The sequence below is a fragment of the Drosophila hydei genome, unplaced genomic scaffold (genome assembly GCF_003285905.1).
Source record: "Drosophila hydei strain 15085-1641.00,03,60 unplaced genomic scaffold, DhydRS2 tig00008114-arrow-pilon, whole genome shotgun sequence".
NCBI lineage: Eukaryota > Metazoa > Arthropoda > Insecta > Diptera > Drosophilidae > Drosophila > Drosophila hydei.
The window spans coordinates 5,784,182-5,802,696 of record NW_022045827.1 but is presented as its reverse complement, the minus strand read 5'-3'; the positions used below and the strand labels follow the sequence as shown (position 1 = coordinate 5,802,696).

General features: G+C 39.2%; 2 protein-coding genes across 2 annotated transcripts; one reads left to right on the top strand and one right to left on the bottom strand.

Moving 5' to 3' along the window:
- Window positions 1-6,639: 6,639 nt before the first annotated feature.
- On the bottom strand, window positions 6,640-7,693 carry LOC115483187. Its single transcript, XM_030224370.1, has one exon. It carries the CDS (start codon window positions 7,557-7,559, stop codon window positions 6,990-6,992), a length of 570 nt encoding a protein of 189 aa, XP_030080230.1. The 5' UTR covers window positions 7,560-7,693; the 3' UTR covers window positions 6,640-6,989.
- A 383-nt stretch (window positions 7,694-8,076) lies between these two features.
- LOC111605548 lies at window positions 8,077-8,507 on the top strand. Its single transcript, XM_023324110.1, has one exon. It carries the CDS (start codon window positions 8,151-8,153, stop codon window positions 8,457-8,459), a length of 309 nt encoding a protein of 102 aa, XP_023179878.1. The 5' UTR covers window positions 8,077-8,150; the 3' UTR covers window positions 8,460-8,507.
- Window positions 8,508-18,515: the final 10,008 nt, after the last annotated feature.

The window sequence follows — 18,515 nt, the reverse complement described above, 5'->3', positions numbered from 1 at the left end:
GCGCATGAAGCTCGCGGCGGCAACAACAACGATGAGGGACGCAGCTGCCGTTGCTAGCGCTGCTGCTACTGCTGGACAGTTGGTCATGTCCAAGTCCAGGGCTCGTACAATAATTAAGCAGCAGCTTAAGATAAGTCTTAACTGACATGGAGAATGGAAAGTTCAACTACGTCTTTCACTCGGCAACAGTTTGCTGATGGCGATTAACATACGACACACACACACATATGTGAGTGTGTGCTGCAAATGGGAGAAGGGTTTGTGTGGCAGGCTTTTGGCTGTCCTACTTCTAAGGCTGTTCCTGGCCATGTTCAAGACCATGTCATGTGGCTTCTACCGAGCTTCTGTGGCTGTGTTGCACGAAATCGATCAAATCAAAAATGACTTTGTGAAGTGACTAACTGCCAGCTGCCTGCTGCCTGCTGCCTGCTGCCTGTTGCATGCAACATGCTGTCTAACAGTAGCGGTCGCCTCTCTGCTGCTTGTTTAGATTTTTGAATGAGCCGCAAGTCCAAGTCCAAGTCCAAGTCCAATGGCTGCAACACTTCAAAATGAAAGCACATTCCCTTGTAGAAATTGTACCGTTACGCGATGAAGGCTAACTGCAACTGCAGCCAAACAACTGCAACAGGTACCCAGGTTACAACAGCACCAACGATCGTTTGTCCGATTTTTGTTGTATTTTTTTATGGCTGACAGAGACTCGCATCGTCCTCCAGCATCATCCGACACTTGTGGCAGCTTATGGCACAGATTTGCAAATCGCGGCTCCTCTATTATTGTAGTTGTTTGTTGTGGCAGCAACAGCAACAGTTGCTGTTGCTGTTGTTATTGTTACTGATGATCTTGTGCCCCGCTCTGCCTTTCTGCCTCTCTGTGGCAGCCTGGCCGCGTGCCTCTTATTTATTTGAGTCAATGAGTTCACAACTATTTTTTTTCTATCCCATTTTAAGTTAATGGATTTTTGTTGCCGTTGCCGTTGTTGCTGCTGTTGCTGTTGTGTGGCATGTGGCATGTGGCAAGGAAGCATCTTGTTGGCTTGCACTGATTGATGGCCTGATAATGCTTAAGTGGCAAGACTCTGATATGTGCAATGAGTTGCAATACCCAATCCCACTAAGGATTTATCGCTCAGCTTTTAATGAGTCCCCAAACCGCCGAAAATCTGTAATTAATATTTTTTATTTTCTTTTTTTTAATATTTAAGTTTAAGCTGCATATCTGTTCGGCTTATTAACTAAATTTATGTTCCCAAATAATTCTGAATAGAAATTATTTCTCATATAAAAAGGCAAATAAAAAATACATTAAGACAATCGAGTGTTAATGTATTACTTACTTATTAGATAACTTTCGCAAGGTAATGAAAATAATTTTTTTTTATTTGTATTATGTTACTATTTATTATATTATTTTTTATATATATTATGTTTTTAAGAATTATGTTTTATGCATTTAATAATTTTTATTCATTTTTTATATATTATATTTAGAATTATTTATTTTTATTTGCTATTCTGAATTAATATTTGTAATTTTTAAAAATCTGTTTTTGCCTAAATCAATTATTTGTTACAACTTATTTGACTTTCCTTTTTTGTCACAAATTTGATTTGGTTTTCGTCTCCTTAGGAATAAATCTTAGGTTCAATATTTTTTAGAATTATTTTCATATTACTTTTATTATTTGAATTAGCTTGGCCATATCCTAATCTTTTAACACTAATTTATAAATTTATTTTATTTATAAAAAATATATATTCTCTATATATCTACTTTTACGATAGTATTTAAACTATTTATTTTTTTATATATATTTTTGTAGTTTTTTTATGTGGTTCATTCGTTCAGCTTAACGTTTCTGCTACCCATTGAGCTTAAATGGGTTTTATGAGTTTCCAATAGACTAGGCTTAACGATTTCCATTCGACGTTGCCAATTTCTCAACCTTTCTATTTCCTAAACGCGCTCAAGATCGGGGTCGAGTCAATATAAATCATGTTTAGTTAAGCTTAGTTATAAATTTCCTGAATTGCACAAAAAGAAGGAAAAAAGTGAAATATATTTTTCAACGAATATTTAAATACGTAGCGAGTAGTGCATGAAAATTAACATAAACGAGACTCGCAATGCCCATAAACAAGCGATGCCATTCAAATTGATATGTTCAATATAATTAGCCCGACAAACAACAGCAGCAACAACAACAATAACAGCGACAATAGCAACAATTTAAAAAACGTTTAGCTTATGGTTTAAAGCCTTTTACTAAATGGCCAATAACAACAACAGTAATGACAAGCATGCAAATAAAAAAGAGGAATTTGATAAATTTATGCGCAAAATAGAAAACAAAATTGAGAGAAACAACAACAACAACGAGTGAGAGCAATAGCAACAGCAACAGCAATGGCCGGCAACAACAGCTTTAGCAACAACAACAACAACAACGACAACGCTTAGGAGCTTTAGCACTTCTCGCTGCCCGCGCGCCCACCCTTAACGGCAGCTGCTGCACATAATTGGCTCAAAGCGAAAAGCAAAACAAAAAACACAAACATAACGAAAGAAGAAGAAAAAAAAATAATAAAAAGCTCGTAAAGTTTTGCTGGGTTTTGTGTGTGCGCGCAGAAGACCCGCCCGCCAGTGGAAGCTGTTGTTGTTGCTGCTTGTTGTTGCTTGTTATTTAAACGTTTTCAAATCGCGCAGCGAATGAAAACGAAAGAAAAAATGAAATACATCGAAAGTGAGCATATGTATATGTATATGTATATACATGTGATTGTGTGCCTGTGTGTGTGCATATATACATATGTCGGACGTATCAGCGACGCGCGCCTTCAAACAAACTTTGCATGGGGCCGGAGCCGGGGCCGGGGCCGTCGCCGGCAATGCGCGCGCGCGCGCGCTCACTGCGCTCCACACACAGCAGCGAGAGAACGAGCCACTCAGTTGGACAGTGGACCTTGGGGGAGGTGCGGCTGGGCTTCAAATTGATATAACTGAGCTGGGCTGAGCTCAGCTTGTCGCGGATTCGAGCCGAGTGCGCGTACGATTGCCCAGCATCGCATACGACACACAGCATCAGCATATGCCCAGTGATTCGCTGTTGGCGTCTCAGTTACAGTCGCTTGTCAGTACCCCCTAGCTAGGTACATATATATATATCTATATAGTTATTTATATATTTTTAGAGCTGAAAAAAATAGAGCCGCAGCGCAGCATAGAATCTATGTAATTTGTGTATGCAAAGCAAGTTCTTAACTGAGCTTGGAGAGAACTCAATCTATATAGGTATGTTTTAGGAGAATATGTTTTTATATATTTAATATGGTATGTTTTGAGTAGTTTGGGGATTTAATGGAATATCACAATTTGTGATAGTTTCCTGATATCTGATGTTCCAATATATCAATACATACTTAAAACCACTTTTTCAATAAATTTTATTTTTGTTTATCAAAAATTCTATATTAAGCAAAGTTTTTTTGTTATAATATTCCTTATTTTCCTTTTAAATACAGTTCTTAATATAATAATTAAGTACTTGCTATATTTTATTATTTTCTAAATTATTTCTAAATATTTGCTACATATTAAATTTCTTTGAAGTTCAAAATTTTATGTATATTCCAAGTGTAGAGAACACATATCCCTCAATTATTTGAGGCATGACATGGGTCAATGTCATCTCTGTCGCTGTCCGGATTACTAAATTGCTCAACTTTTTTACGCCAATTTCTTATATTATTATAGCAAATGTTCTATAACAGACTTTAGTGATAAAGTTCTTAAACTATTCACTCCATTTTATATTTAGTATTTGATTTAGTAGCAATAGCTAAAAGTACATTTATCAATAAATGTTATATGTACATAAATCATATATATCAATTATATATATGTAACATATTCGTATAGCAATATCGATTTAATATATCATCATAATATAGTATATCATCATATCAATCATATCATCTCAAAGATCTTTCATTTCACTCAATATCAACAAGTGTATATAAAGTTCGAGGTGCTTTTATGTTGCTTACAGTTTTCCTTTTTATGTTATTGTTTTAACTCGTGTTTTTCTTATACTCAGACACTCGATAACCATATAGCTGTAACTGTATCTGTATCTATATAGCTATATGTTTCTCGCTCTTTTATGTATAGCACTAAACGTTCTGCAATTGGCTCATTTAAGCGCTGCGTACGCGGCCACACACAATCGAACACACACATACACACACGCGCTTGAACACTCACACACCCACACACACACACACACATAGAGATGCCTGTTGTTGTCGTTCGTTTCTAATTATACGATAGGTGCGCTTCGAGCCATGAAACGTGCGGGGTCTGACCTTCTGTGCAACGTTTAGGAGCTGCCCAACTAAGTGAGTCGGAATCCGAGTGCAACTCGAGCTGCATTTGCCCCTTAGCTGTCTGGTGTCTTAAAATAGTTTTTGTTTTACTTATTTTTTAGTAGTTTATTAAATATTAGCTGGCTAAAAAGGCTTCTGTGGTGGCAGCTGTTATTATTTCATGCATCTACTAGGATTTAATTATTGGAATTTGAGCTAAAGCAAACGCCAAAATGGAAATAGTTTCTCAAACACTAATCCTCAAGCTATGGCTCATTCGTGGGTGCAGCTGGGTATACTCGACTAGCAGTACACTAGTCTAGGCACGGAATATGCTATTAAGTGCAATACGGTCTTAATTAAATGTTCTTAAATATTATACACAATTATTGAATGTTTCATAATTAAGAGTTGCAACTAAATGCCAAGTTTATATTTTAGTTGTGAAGTGTGATTCAGACGACATTGCTAATAGCTGATGCAATTTGATTTATGGGAAAGTACGAGTATTTTTTACTTTGACTGTAAGAGGCAGAAGGATGTGTAATCGCTTACTTTATATATTTATATTTGTTTGGTCTAGATCAAACACCATCTTGATCTAGCCCTGTCTATCCGTCTGTTCAAGGTAATCTGGGTCTTTTTAATTTTCTGTATCCTTTTCGTCTCTCTCACTTTTCGTATCTGTTTGTTTTTCTTTTGCCCTCTATCTATCCATCCCTCTTTCTTTCTCTCTACCTCTCCCTCATTGTCTGTCTAACTCTGTCTATATATCTTTCGTTCTCCATCTGTTTCTCTCTCTCTCTATCTCTCTTTATCTGTCTCATTCTGTTCCTCTTTGTCTCACTGCCTCTCCCTTTATTTTGTTTCGCCCTTCATCTGCTTCTCTCTATTTAATTCTCTCTCACTCTCTCCTTCTTTCTCTCCCTCTCTATTTCTATATTTGATCTGTCCCTACCTCTACGTTTTTCTATTTCTATTATTCTATCTCTATTCTATTTCTATCTCTTTCTCTCCATCTTTCTATCTCTCTCTCTTTTTCATCCCATTTCAACGTTTCTCTCTTCATATCTATTTCAAGCTCGCTCTCTCCCCGTCACAATTTCTCAGCATCTTCCATTCTCCCTCCTTCACCCACTCTCTTTTTCTAGCTTTCACTTGCCCACTTTTTTTCTCTGCCTAGTCTGAGGTTAGTTTGATCTATACTATACTCCACTACTATCTATACTAATACGATCCATAAATGAAATAAATATGTTTTCAAATTAAAAGGCTTTCTACTCAACAGTTGCTGTATGTTCTCGTTATGGCAATCCATTATTCATAGCAGCGAATCGTTCAATGAAATCGTGTTCGCTGGTCATCTGCCTACTCGACCCGATCTGCTGATCTGGCTGATCTGTTGATCTGCCCTCGACTTCAATTCCGTTTGTTTTCTTTTCTATTTTTGTAATGTATTTTTTCTCTCTCTTATTTTTGAAGTAACCAAAACAAGTAATCTGATATATTTGTATAACATGGCTGGCATTAAGCTCTTGGTAACATTTCCGCATTTCAAATGATTTTTAATTATTATTTTTTTTGTCAGACGCCTACACAACAAAACATCGAAGACTACCTCCAAGTGGATCTGTCGCCTTCTCTTTCTCTCTTCCTCTATCCCTCTCTCTCTCAAATGCCAGGCTTATTACGAGCTATATTTTCGAGCCTTATCAAGTGGTTTTTTTGGATCTCTCTGAGTGTGTGTGTTGGGTACATCTCTATGTGGGTGCCTAAGCTCCATTGATGACACGTCATTTCTGGCATAGACATCTTCGTCAAATGTGTTAAGTCGAGTGAGAAAACCGAAACCGTAGCCGAATAGCTGAAAAAACAGGTCTTCCCCTGGCTAGGGGGAGGGAAGTGTCAATAAAATGTCATGAAAAGCCACTTAGCTCAGCGAATGTGTGTGTGTGTGTGTGTGTGTGTGTGTGTGCAGAGCTGGAGACGCTGCCTCACCCAAAGCACTTTAAACTTTGGCCACATCCGCTGTGGGGTTCGCCCCACTGAGCATTTGTCAAATTTTATCGCCAGTTTTGTTGTGGTTCTGTGTTTCCAATATTTCTTCTATCATTTTTTTCTTTTTTTTTTGCACAATTATTGCTTTGATTTAAATCAGTCTACTGACCCAAAAGTTCAGGCCACGGAAATTGCAAATTTAATAATTGAGTAGACGGCGAAAAGGCAGCTCGAGCTGCGAGTCAAGTTAATGTAAGCCAAAAAGCAAGGGGGCTTATTAATGCCAGATAACCTTGGCTGATTTAATTTCTTGTTCGCGGGCTGTGTGATTACTACAACAGCAGCAACAATAACAAACGAAACATAAACAACAACGTCAGCAAAACAGCAGCAGGAAAAATCAAAAACTTGCACAATTTCGACACTAAACGACGACGATCTTTGAGTTCGACCTGAGCTTAGTCGAGATATATATAAATTTGTTGCTTCGGGTGCCAGTTAGTCGCATATTTAATTAAGAGATTGAGGCCCAAAAAAATAAAAAACAAAACAGTGTTGAACAATGGGTACACGCTGTTGGCAGCACGAGTCAGCTGCATTACACTGCGAGAAAAGTTCGTTGCTCTAATCGCTTGAGCCGAATTCTAGGGATTTTTCAGTCGATTGTGGCGGATTGACGCGCTCGTCGAATTGCAGGTGAGACGGCTTGCGCGACACCAGGAACCAGGAGAAATAGATGTTCTCATTCATCGGCTCGGGTATGTAATTATTTTGTGTTAACAGCCAATCCTTGACCTCATTTATGTCCTTGATAGCACCGGCCATGACGCCCGTTGCATCCTCACGTTCATATGTATAGATAATGTAGCCACTGAGATTGGCTTTGCGGCAATGCTTGATCATCTTCGAAACGAACTTCTTATCGTCGGCTTTCAGTCCGTGCAGTTGGAACTCCACCTGATACTGGGTTTCCTTGCAGATCGACGTCTTCCTGCGCTCACGGCACACCTTGCACACACAGTAGCAAACTTTCGTCTCATGGTCACCGAGCGAAGTGAAGCTGTCCACGGGATGAAGTTGCTTAACGCTATCGCTGTCGCTTTTGTCAGTCAACACGTGACTTGCGACCAATTTGAGATAGGCTCCACTGTCAAAGGAGTAAGGCAAGTCAGATTCCGTTGTTGCTTGTTCCATTTCTAGTTAAAAAATTTTTCAATTTTACAACACTTAACTTAAGAATCGACCTTTCTTTCAAATGACACATTTGCTAGAGGAAACGTTGAGATGTAAGAAAATAAATTGCAAAGCTATAAAGAACTGGAAATTCAATAATTATCTTCATAAAACTTGAAGAAATTTAAAATAACGATCAAGTGACCTTTAGAAATGTATAGTTGATTAACAGTGTTGTAAAATGCACTTTGAACAAATTTTGTAAAATCTAAAATGACTTCAACAGAACACATAAGGCTTGGGTTACTTGTAAAAATTCGAAATAGTGTTGGTAAACGTGTTTATATGTTAAGCTTTTAACGCCTGTTTCGGCTCAATCACATTCAATGGAAAAATCATAGCAAACACTAATTCTACTATCAGGGCTTATTGGATTGGTATTGAAATATATTAGATACATATAAAAATATATACATATATCTATAATATATAGATATATATATATATATATTTATATATTTTTTGTTTTGGTTCTATTTCAATACCAATTCAAGAAACAAAGAAATTAATAACGCATTTTCGTAATATTTCTACTCGTTGTTCATACCAAAAATGTCCATGCAATTTGAGCTGAGTGAACCGATTGCAGTTTACAGAGTCTCCTACAAGCTGTACTTGTCCGATATCAAGGCCTTGATGCCACGTGCCGCCCTAAAGGCCACCGAGCTGAATGTGCGCGGCTATATGACGTCTACCCAATGCGGATATGCGGTTAGCGGCGAACTGGAGGGCACACAGGACAAGCTGCAGCAGATGATGACCTGGCTGCAGCAGGAGTCACCGAAGGGTAGCGAAATCCCCAAGTTTGGGCAGTATCAGCTCCAATTGAAGCCTGGCTACGACGATTTCTTCTGCTGTTAACAGACCCGAAAAACAAGCCCAAATAAAAATGTTGCAAGTGCCACAAAATTTGTTTCGAGTGCAGCTCTCTCATAAACAATAACAATCAGTCGAGCAGCTACGAGTATTGAACAATGGATCAGTCGAGCTGCTGTGGCTGCTGCAATTGCTGCCGCTGTTGCTGTTGCTTAGGCTATTGCTGCTGACTTTTCAAAGTCAAAAACGCGATTGTATCATCAGTTTTTAGTATATTTCTATGCTCGTTTCAATGGTGAAAGTGGGTATATGGGTTTTTGAGACATCTGTTAGTGTGTAGTAAAAAAATTATACTTCTCATATTTTATACTCATTGTCCGATAAAATTCTAAGAATATTTGAGCGGCAGCGAAGCTAATGGGAGAAGTCTTTGTACCTATGTATATTTCTAACCTAAAGTCAACAGCTTCTGTTGTAAACCAGAAAGGGGACTGGTTGTTATGGATAGACTCTGAGGACTTGAGATATGTAGGGGCAGATAGGGATTATGTTGATATGAATTGACCTGGTAGATGACAGGCTTGTCAAGATGTATGTAGTCAGCATAGTTTACTACTTGATTCGATGATCAGTTTAAAGTAAGCATATATTTTTCCTAACGATTCCAAATAAATATGGCTCATCTTAGCAGCCTCGAGCGAGCATTGAACAGCAGGTTAAACACATTAGCAACGTTCTTAGTTTTTTTTTTTTTTCAAGGCGCGGGTGACTCTGATTTGTGAAGATAGAAAAAAAAGTTGCAAACAATGAGCCGTAGCCGAGAAGAAAAACACAAAAAGAATTGAGCCAAGCTTGGCCCAGTGAGCCGGCTGAGCCGCCGCAGCAGTCGCAACAATCGGATCAATTCATTTTTCTAGGGCGTACTATGCCACTTGAACGTTGAACTGCAGACGCCCCAATGCTGACTACTGTGAAGGCGACCGATCTTAACTGCCGAGCAGCTCCATTGTTATTGTTATTAAGCCAGCAGCAGCAGCAGCAGCAGCAGCAGCACTTGGTCTTGATCGTGCCCTGGCACTAGTCATTTTATTATTTTCAAGATTTCTTGGTGCTACTTGGCGCATTTCGCAACACTGGTCGGTGTGCGCGCCTACCTCTGCCCCAACTCTTTGCCATTATTCATGCTGCTGCAGATTTATGGGCTTTGCTTAAATGGGAGCAAAGCGTTCTTGAAGCCAGGATTACGACGTAACATTTGAACAGGCAATGGCAATTCAATTAGACCTAAATGCTGTCAACAGCAACAACAACAGCAGCAGCAGCAACAACAGCTGTGAAATAGACAGCAAAGCAGAGCCAAGTGTCGTCTGGTCTGTTGTGTCTGCTGTGTCTGTTGTCTGTTGTCTGTTGTTGTGTGCCTCGTGTTGCATAATATTTTATGCATGCAGAGCGCTTGCATATTGTTGCAACATGCTGCCATGCTGTTGATGATGATGCATAGCCTCCAGAATTGCCACGTTGCCCCTCCCTGAAAAAAGCGATACCAGTAAGAGTGATCTAGTCGAGAGTGCTCAGCGAGAAGTTACCCTGCGCGAGCAAAAGCTACATATATAAAATCTAAATATATTTGGGCAGGTTTTATATTTTAGGGAAATTTATTCTCATATCTAACTATTGCAGTGCTAGGAGATTGATCTTAGATATATCGATAAACCAGATATAGTTTTTATATATATGTGATCACTCTCTTGCTTTAATATTGGAAAAGCAAAAGTGATGTATTAGAACTGTTCCAAATTTTCTGTTTCCAGATGTTTCATCCTTTAGAGACTCTTAAAATCAAATGATAAATCTTTTAAATGATATCGATTTCTGTGAATAAAATTGGCGGGCGATAATTTCAACTTAAAATTGCAAAACTTTTACATTATCTATGACATATTAGTCGAATCAAGATATTATTAGCAATTAATATCGATTAAACTGACTTAAATCAGTTATCGGTCACTTTAACTTACCTTTATCCGATGCATTTCAATTACATAAACTACTGTTATATTTCAAAGACTATCTATATTAATCAAAAATTGAAAAGAATGAGTATTATATTATAAAAAACTCTCAGAGATTAATCGATTAGAAGTTTATCGATAGCATGTAATAAATATACGAACAGATGTCTCAAAATCGAATGAATTTGATTTGATATAGATATATATGTCCCTTATGTTTTCCACTTACTAAAAACTTATCGATTGCAAGCTATCGATAGCATGTTAACGTATATATTTACCGTGATTCATTTGTTGATCCTGATCACAGACACTCAAGCCTATGTCAGGCAACATTTTGCACTAGTTTATCAGACGCCTCGTGCACCCGTTTCCAACAAATACAGGGTATACGAGAAACAAAAAATCAAGTCCGCCCGACCGTCAGACAGTCCTGCGCCAAGGCGTCCAGCTGTGCGCCGGCTCCAGTCGCCTCGGCTCGTAAGTGTGTCGAATATTCAAGTGAAAATTTCCCGCATAGAGCTCAAAGTCAGTCAAATCAGCGAGTGCGGCGCTTGTCTTGTGCGGCTGTTGTGTGTTGGTGTGTGTTTGCCTAGTCGCATATCCATGGCATGTGCATGGGCTATATAGATACAAATGTATCTGTATCTGTATCTGCTGCTGCTGCTGCTGCTATGCACATGGGGCTTTTATAGGTGGGTAGCTGCGACTGCCTTTCGACTGGTATTTCGCTTGCGTCTTTTGATTAGAGACTGAGCCAAAACTTGTCGTTACAGTTGTTCTTGTTGCGGCTGTTGTTGTTGTTATTGTTATTGTTGCTGCAGCTCTTTAAGTCGAACAATTACATTTTAAGCGTAGCACAACCTTGGATACCGTTATATTTCTAGCTGTTGTTGGGCGTGTGTGTACGTCAACTAGTGGGCAAATAACACAGCGAACATATTCTTAGACAAGTTCTTAACGTCGAGATTGAAAGAGTAGGAGTAGACACTAGTTGCTCTGAGATAAAGTTATTATAAAGGATAAATGCTCTTTGCTCTTTATGCTACTATACTATATTTAGTCTATGATGTACTTCAGATAACTTAGAGAGTATTATCTTTAGTAAAAAATATATATTATAGTGGAAAATAATTAATTTGTTTTTAAGTAAGTTAAAAGCTTTTTGTGGATCTCCGCATAGCTTTACTTATCTCAATATAAAAATATTATTTCACATGCAAAGAAAAAAGAAACAAACTTTAAGAAAATGATATTTGCTCTAGTGCAAAATTTGCGCACAGTAGTTTCAGCTGGTTCTAAGTGGTGTAGCAAATGTTTATTGGGTTTGATGGCAAAGCGCACCGCTGGGCTAAACACGATTCAGCAATCTGCAAACGTCTCGTTGGCTTCGACGTCTTTGGCAACAGTCGAAACAGATCGCCAGTCAGCCCCGGAGCAGACCAGGCCAGGCCAGACCACAGCCAGAGCCGACAGAGCCGACAGTCAGACAGTTAGAGAGACAGTCAGCCGGGCCAAGTTAAGAGCGAGTCGACCACACCCGCACACTTCATTATTTTTATGTCGCCCGTGGTGGTACGATTTAAACGACAACGGGCGACGGCTGCAGATTGTGGAGCAGAGTGACAGTGTTGGCGAGGGGGACGCGGGGTGGATGGCACAGAGAACGTGGCACGACATTCAGCGTTTTGGTGGCGTCTCTGCGCAGTTAGAGAGCAGCACCACAAACCCAAAAGGCAACTTCAAGAAATTAGACGCAAGTCAAAGAGTAGCCTCAGTAGACTCAGGCCCGAAAACAGAGCGGGCTGAGCGTATAGGGCATCACGTATTGGGTATCGACTAAAGCCATTCGAAAGTCAAAAATATAATATATTTTTGTTGAGCTCAAGGAAGCTAATAAATATGCAGATGCAGCCAATTAAGAGTTGTTCGGCAGCTATGAAATGTTTTATGAAATTAGTTAAAAAACAAAATTATTTCAGAATATGCAAATTGGTAAATATATATTATTGAACATATTTTTATTGAAATTTCTTTAAAAAATAGAGAGTAAAGAGCTGCATTTAGTTGCCTAGCTCAAGAGCTAAGTTCAATTGAAAGCTTCAACAATATTTTGTGGCAGGAGCTGAAGCTGCTTGGCTTAATGTGCCCAGGCACATCTCATGTTGATGTTACAATTGCCGGTTGTTCGTTTGGTTTCGTTGCTTGGGCTTTGTTTTTCTGGGCTTGTGGGGATCGTGCGCCAGCGCAAATGCGCCTAGTGGGGCTTGGAAATTTGTAGCGCCTGCAAAAAAAAAAAAAAAACTAAAAAAAGGCAGCTGCAACAACTGCAACAGCAACAACAATAACAACAACAATTATCTACAATTACAACAACGGCAGGCTGACAAAAAGTCGTTACTGTTCGAAGAGCTGTTGCAGTACACTTGAAGAAAAACCTTCACAAATCAGTGGCTAAAACTTAAATTAGTTAAAGACTTTTCTTTCGGTTTTTATTTTCAATTCTAAAACTGGAAAATTTAACTCAAGCAGTGAGTAGTTCAGATATTAATGGCTTATTATATTAGGTCGTCAACTTTGGCCAACTTTCTTCGAGTGCAGTTTTATATATCTAATACGCCTTCTAATGCGAACTGCTGCCTCTGCGCTTGGGTCTTGGGCAGACTCCAATGTAATTTATCTTGATGTTTAAATCAATAATACGTATAACGCCATCCATCCAAAGTTGTTATTTCTTCAACATACACACGATTATATATATAAAATTTAATAGCTGTTGTTGTTGTTGCTGCTGCTGTTGCTGTAGCTGTTTGATTATTATTGAAATTTTCAATATGCGGCCGCTTGCGGAGTTTATTAAGGCACGAACCGCACTTTGACGACGGCTCCTCGTCGTCATAATTATTGCCATAGGCTTTGATCTGGTTTCGTTCTGGCAGCTCTACAGAGCAGCTCTATCTGCATCTGCATTCGTATCTGTATCTGTATCTGCATCTACATCTGCATCTGCATTTGTATCTGTGTGTGTCTCTTGCTTGGCATGCGACCGCCGCAGTAGGCCGCCGCATAGACGCGTCGCGATTCTGGTCTGGCGTCTACGCCTATTCGTCTGCCTTGGCTATGACAGTTGGGCGCTCGGATATGGTTCTATTGTTCGCCATGTAGCCTGAAGAGCTGCCGGGTTTCTCTATTTAGCGGTGGGCGGGTATTGTTTTGTAATTGTGAAATATGTTGTCATGGTCTAAGTTATTGTCGGCTCTCGTTTAGATGCGACAAATGCGCTACATTTAGGCGGCGTTCATGATTTTATAGAGCAGCATTGTTTGTTTTGATTGTTGGATTAAAGCAGCGATAAAAATCATTTAAAATACAAAATTTGTAGAGTTTTGCTGAGACTCTACAAACTTGAATACTTACAGCATAGACTGTAGCACATATAATTGTGCTGAATTGTATGTAAAGTGATGGAGTTTAACATTTAGGGCAAGTCTACAAATTTGGAGAGTTAACAGTTAGCATTATTTTAGCATTTGTTCATAACCAGCTGATAATAATCGTTAGTAATAAGTTACCATTGTGCTGCTAAACGCCTTTTAAGAAGTCTCCAGTTTTGGAGAGTTCATAAAAATAACCATTTACACTAGAGAACTACCATTAATGTTACAACTATGATATCAATTCCCAGTAATTGGTATTGAATGAGCATTCTAGCTGGAAATAAAAGTCTCCACTTTTGGAGATTTGCTTTCCAATGTTATTATTATGTTAATTAAGCAGTTGCTTTGCCATAAATATGCATTTAAAGCAGCTTGTGGATATTTGAAAAAGTCTCCAATTTTGTAGAGTTCATAAAAATGTCCATATTCGCTAGCAGCAGCACTAATAGTGTTACTGCCTCGCCATCATTAGTGCGGCTAGTAGTAGATCTAGAGGTGGTGCGGCCAACGACGCCACCACCGCCGGCACCACTGTGCGTATGAGTGGTGCTCGTTGTCGTTGCGCATACGCCGCATTCGCCGCGCACGCCGCCACACGCCGACCAAACGACGCTCGTATTTGTGGGCTATAAAAACGGCAAACGATGGAGAGCCGAATGTGGCACCAACACATCGACACCGGCACGTTTTAGTGCCCATTAACGAGCAATTGCAATTTAAACTGGATCGCTCAGTTAGCAATTTGGAGCGTTGCTTTTATGCAACAGCGCAGTCGCCGTCGTCGACATCGTCGGTGCCGTTGCCGTTGCTGTTGCAGTTGCAGTTGCAGTTGCAGTCGCAGTTGTGGTATTTTGGACAAATGTAGATTTTTTTCTTCATTTTTTTTTTCGTACTATGCAACGAACGACGATGGCGAGTTGAGTGGCCTGTGGGCCACCGAGCAGATTCGACGGGACGGTCTCAGCCAGCAACAGCAGCAGCAGCAGCCGCAGCCGCAATGTCCGCCCCGACAACGCCACGTACGCGCCAAGGCGTGCATGGCTCGTTGTTGTTGTTGTTGTTGCTGTAGTTGTTGGCGGCGGCGGCAGCTTACAATGCATTTCATCAGGCAGCAGCTGCCTGGGCTGCCATAGCTTAGACACACTCTTGATTTTGTGCCTCTTAGATTATACGTTACGTTTCTGCGTTCGCTTGGACCAAGCAATAGATACATAGATACAGATACTTCAGAGTGTGTGTGTGTGTGTGTGTGTGTGTTGTATATTTCTTTGGCTAATAGCAAAATGTTGGCTATATGGCCCTGCTTCGTTAGATATAGATAGCATTCGATTTTCGCTCAGCCGGCTGCAGTTGTTGCTGGCATGCCTTCCTTGGCAGATAATCAGGCAGGCAGTCAGCCAGGCCGGCAGCTTGGGCACAGTTGGTGCTGGCCGGATGGCAGTTGCTGCTGCTGCTGCTGCTGCGGCTGCTGCGCCTAATGCAAAAATTCGATCAGCTGCATTTTCAGATCTCGACCCATATTTTGCTATATATTTTTGCTGCTGCTGCCGCCGCTGCTTAAACTGGTTTCGATTTGCATACACGTTGGACGCAGGAGTGCGATGAGTGTGCTTAGTCATATTGGGCGGCCATTAGAATGCCGCGGTGCGGCGCGTCGCAGTTGCAGTTGCTTAAAATAAAAAAAAAAGATAAATAAAAAACGAAATAGAAGTAAAAGAATATCCATTGGTCCCCACCTAAACTAGTTTTCCAATGTTTTTTAGAGCAGACACAGTCTTTTTGCTTGCCACATTCGTTTCGTGTGTTTGCTGCTGCATTTATTGCTGTTGTTGCTGTTGCATGTTGCAATCGATTGCGAAACGAAATGTGCGACCCACTGCGGCTAATCTTCACAGGCAGCAGGCACCAGGCAGCAGCAAAGCGCACTGGGCAGGCAGCATCAAAAGCCACAGCCTTTAAAAGCTCTCATGTTGCTGTTGTTGGCATTGTTTCCTTGCTTGTTTGTAATTAAGCATACGTCGTGTGGCACATGGGATGCCAGCCAGCGCCTCGTATCTAACAGATACTTTCACAATTTGCTGCTGCTGCTGCTGCTGCTGCTGCCGCTGACCAACTGCAGCAGCAACAAGAACAACAGCAACACCCGTTGCCATTGTCGACAACTTCAAATTGTAACACACTCAAATTCTAAGGTGTGCCAAGACGGCCATTTAGATTGTGGTACAAGCATTATCGGATCCCTGCCCCCTACCCCCACCCTGCGCTCTCCTGCCCTCTACCACCCAGTCTACCCAGCTGAGGTGTCCGCCTGAGCGAGCGCGTGTTGCTGCCGCCGACAGGGAAGGCCAAGAATTTGTCGGCTAATAGAGAATGGCGAGCGCACTTAATGATGCCAACTTGTGTCGGCCCGATAAATCCAATATAAATAAATAAAAATCAACTTAAAATAACAACAACGACAACACCACCAACAGCAAGTGCAAGAGCTGTCCAAGCTCAGGCTAACAAATTGTCAAAGCAACATTTTAACACGAAAAAATATCATGAAGATGAAAAACTTTAAGAATTTGCTCCTTGCTGTGAATACAAATAATTCAATAATTTATTATGTGCATGAAAATATTTATAAAGTAAAATTTATAAAATTAATGAAAGAAAATCTTTAAGTAAATATGAATAACTTAGTTGATAATAATAATTAGAAGTTTGTCCGGAATTTTATGAAGAAGAAACTGCAGAGAAAGAAACTCAGAGTGATAAATATATTTATTTTATTTACTAAATATACTTTATAATTTAACAATAAACAAACACCATTATCATTTATTACCAAAGCAATAAGGAACTCCTATTAATACACGAGTAATTAATAAAATATCAACAAGCAATAAGCTTACATATTGCAGATACTTAAGAGCGCTTCGTACCTATTCAAATTTCAATTATTTTAATAACACAAGGTTGTAAGCAAGTTGCGATTTTTTTATACTACGTTTACAGATGATAAAGTAGGTTCTCAATTGTTGAGTTTTATAGAAGATAAAATAGATATAAAACCAGCGAAGAATAGTTAGATAGGTAGAAAAAAAGAGGAATACAGATAGAGAGAGAGAGAGAGAGAGAGAGAGAATAAAAGAGAAAGAGATATGGGCAGAGAGATGGAGAGAGAGAGAGAGGAAGGCAAAATGAAAGAAAGACACTATTCTATAAGGAAAAAGCTAAAAAAAATATCGAAAAATAAGAGATAGATAGATAAGGAGAGATAGTAATAGAGGTATCCAAAAAGAATGACCAAAAGAAATGAAAAGCGAAAATAGAGTCGAAATGCGCTGCATTCTCTGTCTTTATTTCTCTATCTCTCTCTATCATAAAGGGGAATCTCACATCCTAGAAATATTTTATAGGATACTAAAATATCAATTGTACATTGACTTCAATTAAGATCACTTCACATAATCAATATATGTGCATGTGAATAACATATTAATCTAAGTGCTTTGTCCACATACAGTGCACTAGATATAAGCTAAATATAGCCATGTACCTCTCGACATCATGAATAATTCTCTATATATTATATTATAAGTTAATTACTAATCTTAAATATTTATACTTACAAATAACTATGAATTTGTATTTATATAATAAATAAGTAAGAAGATAAGTAAATGTTGTTGAGTTATAAATTACACGCAATGCATAAACCGTCGATTGCCGATTGCCGATCGCCGATCACCGATCGCCAATAATGTTGTTCCCCAAATACAACAACAACAACTACGAAAACTCAACTGAACTGCTGCAAAGTGAGGCGTATAAACAAGCCATAAGCATTTTTATGATCGCTTCTCAATTAAACAACGACTCGATGTTGCTGTTGTTGTTGTTGTCGCTCTGGCTAGGCAGACTGTCGCAGACAGCATCCATGTATACTAGATCTGTCTGGTCTCCGTGCCTCCGTCTCTGTTCCGCTCTCTAGCTAACTCTCTCACACTTTATCGCTGCCAATCGAATGCTGCGTTTGACGCAATTAAATTGTCACTTTTCGTTTTGTTGAGGCGATATTTAAGTGCACTGGTTTGACTTGAACCGCCTCATAGCAATAGTTGTTGTTGTTGCTGTTGTTGTTGTTGTTGTTATTGAAGCCGCGAGACATCGTCTATAGGTTGTAGACAATCGAGTCGTATCTAAGTCTAGCAACAATTTGCCGCCTTCCTTAATTCTTATCGTCACATAATAATTTCACATTGGCAAATTCTTGCTAATTAGTTAATTGCTCTACACAAACGCACACACACACACACACTCGCATGTAAATCCTCTATGTCTAGTATATCTTTTGTATCGTATTTTATTTTTATGCTTTCAGCGCGTGTTTCTCTGTGTTTAGCAAGCCATAAAAATTTGTGCAATCTTTTCGCCATTATCGCAAATCTTTATTCTACTTACTTCTATTTTGATTTTGTTTGCTGATTTGAATTAAATTTCAATAAAATAACAATTCTTGAATTATTGCCGTTTTGAACAATTTGTTTTATGTATATGTTTTTGTTTATTCAGATTTAAGTAGCAATTTTTGAAGCATTTAATGTTTCAAGTTCAACTTTCAAATTTTTTCAAATTAAGTTTCAGCTTTTATGGATTTAAACGTT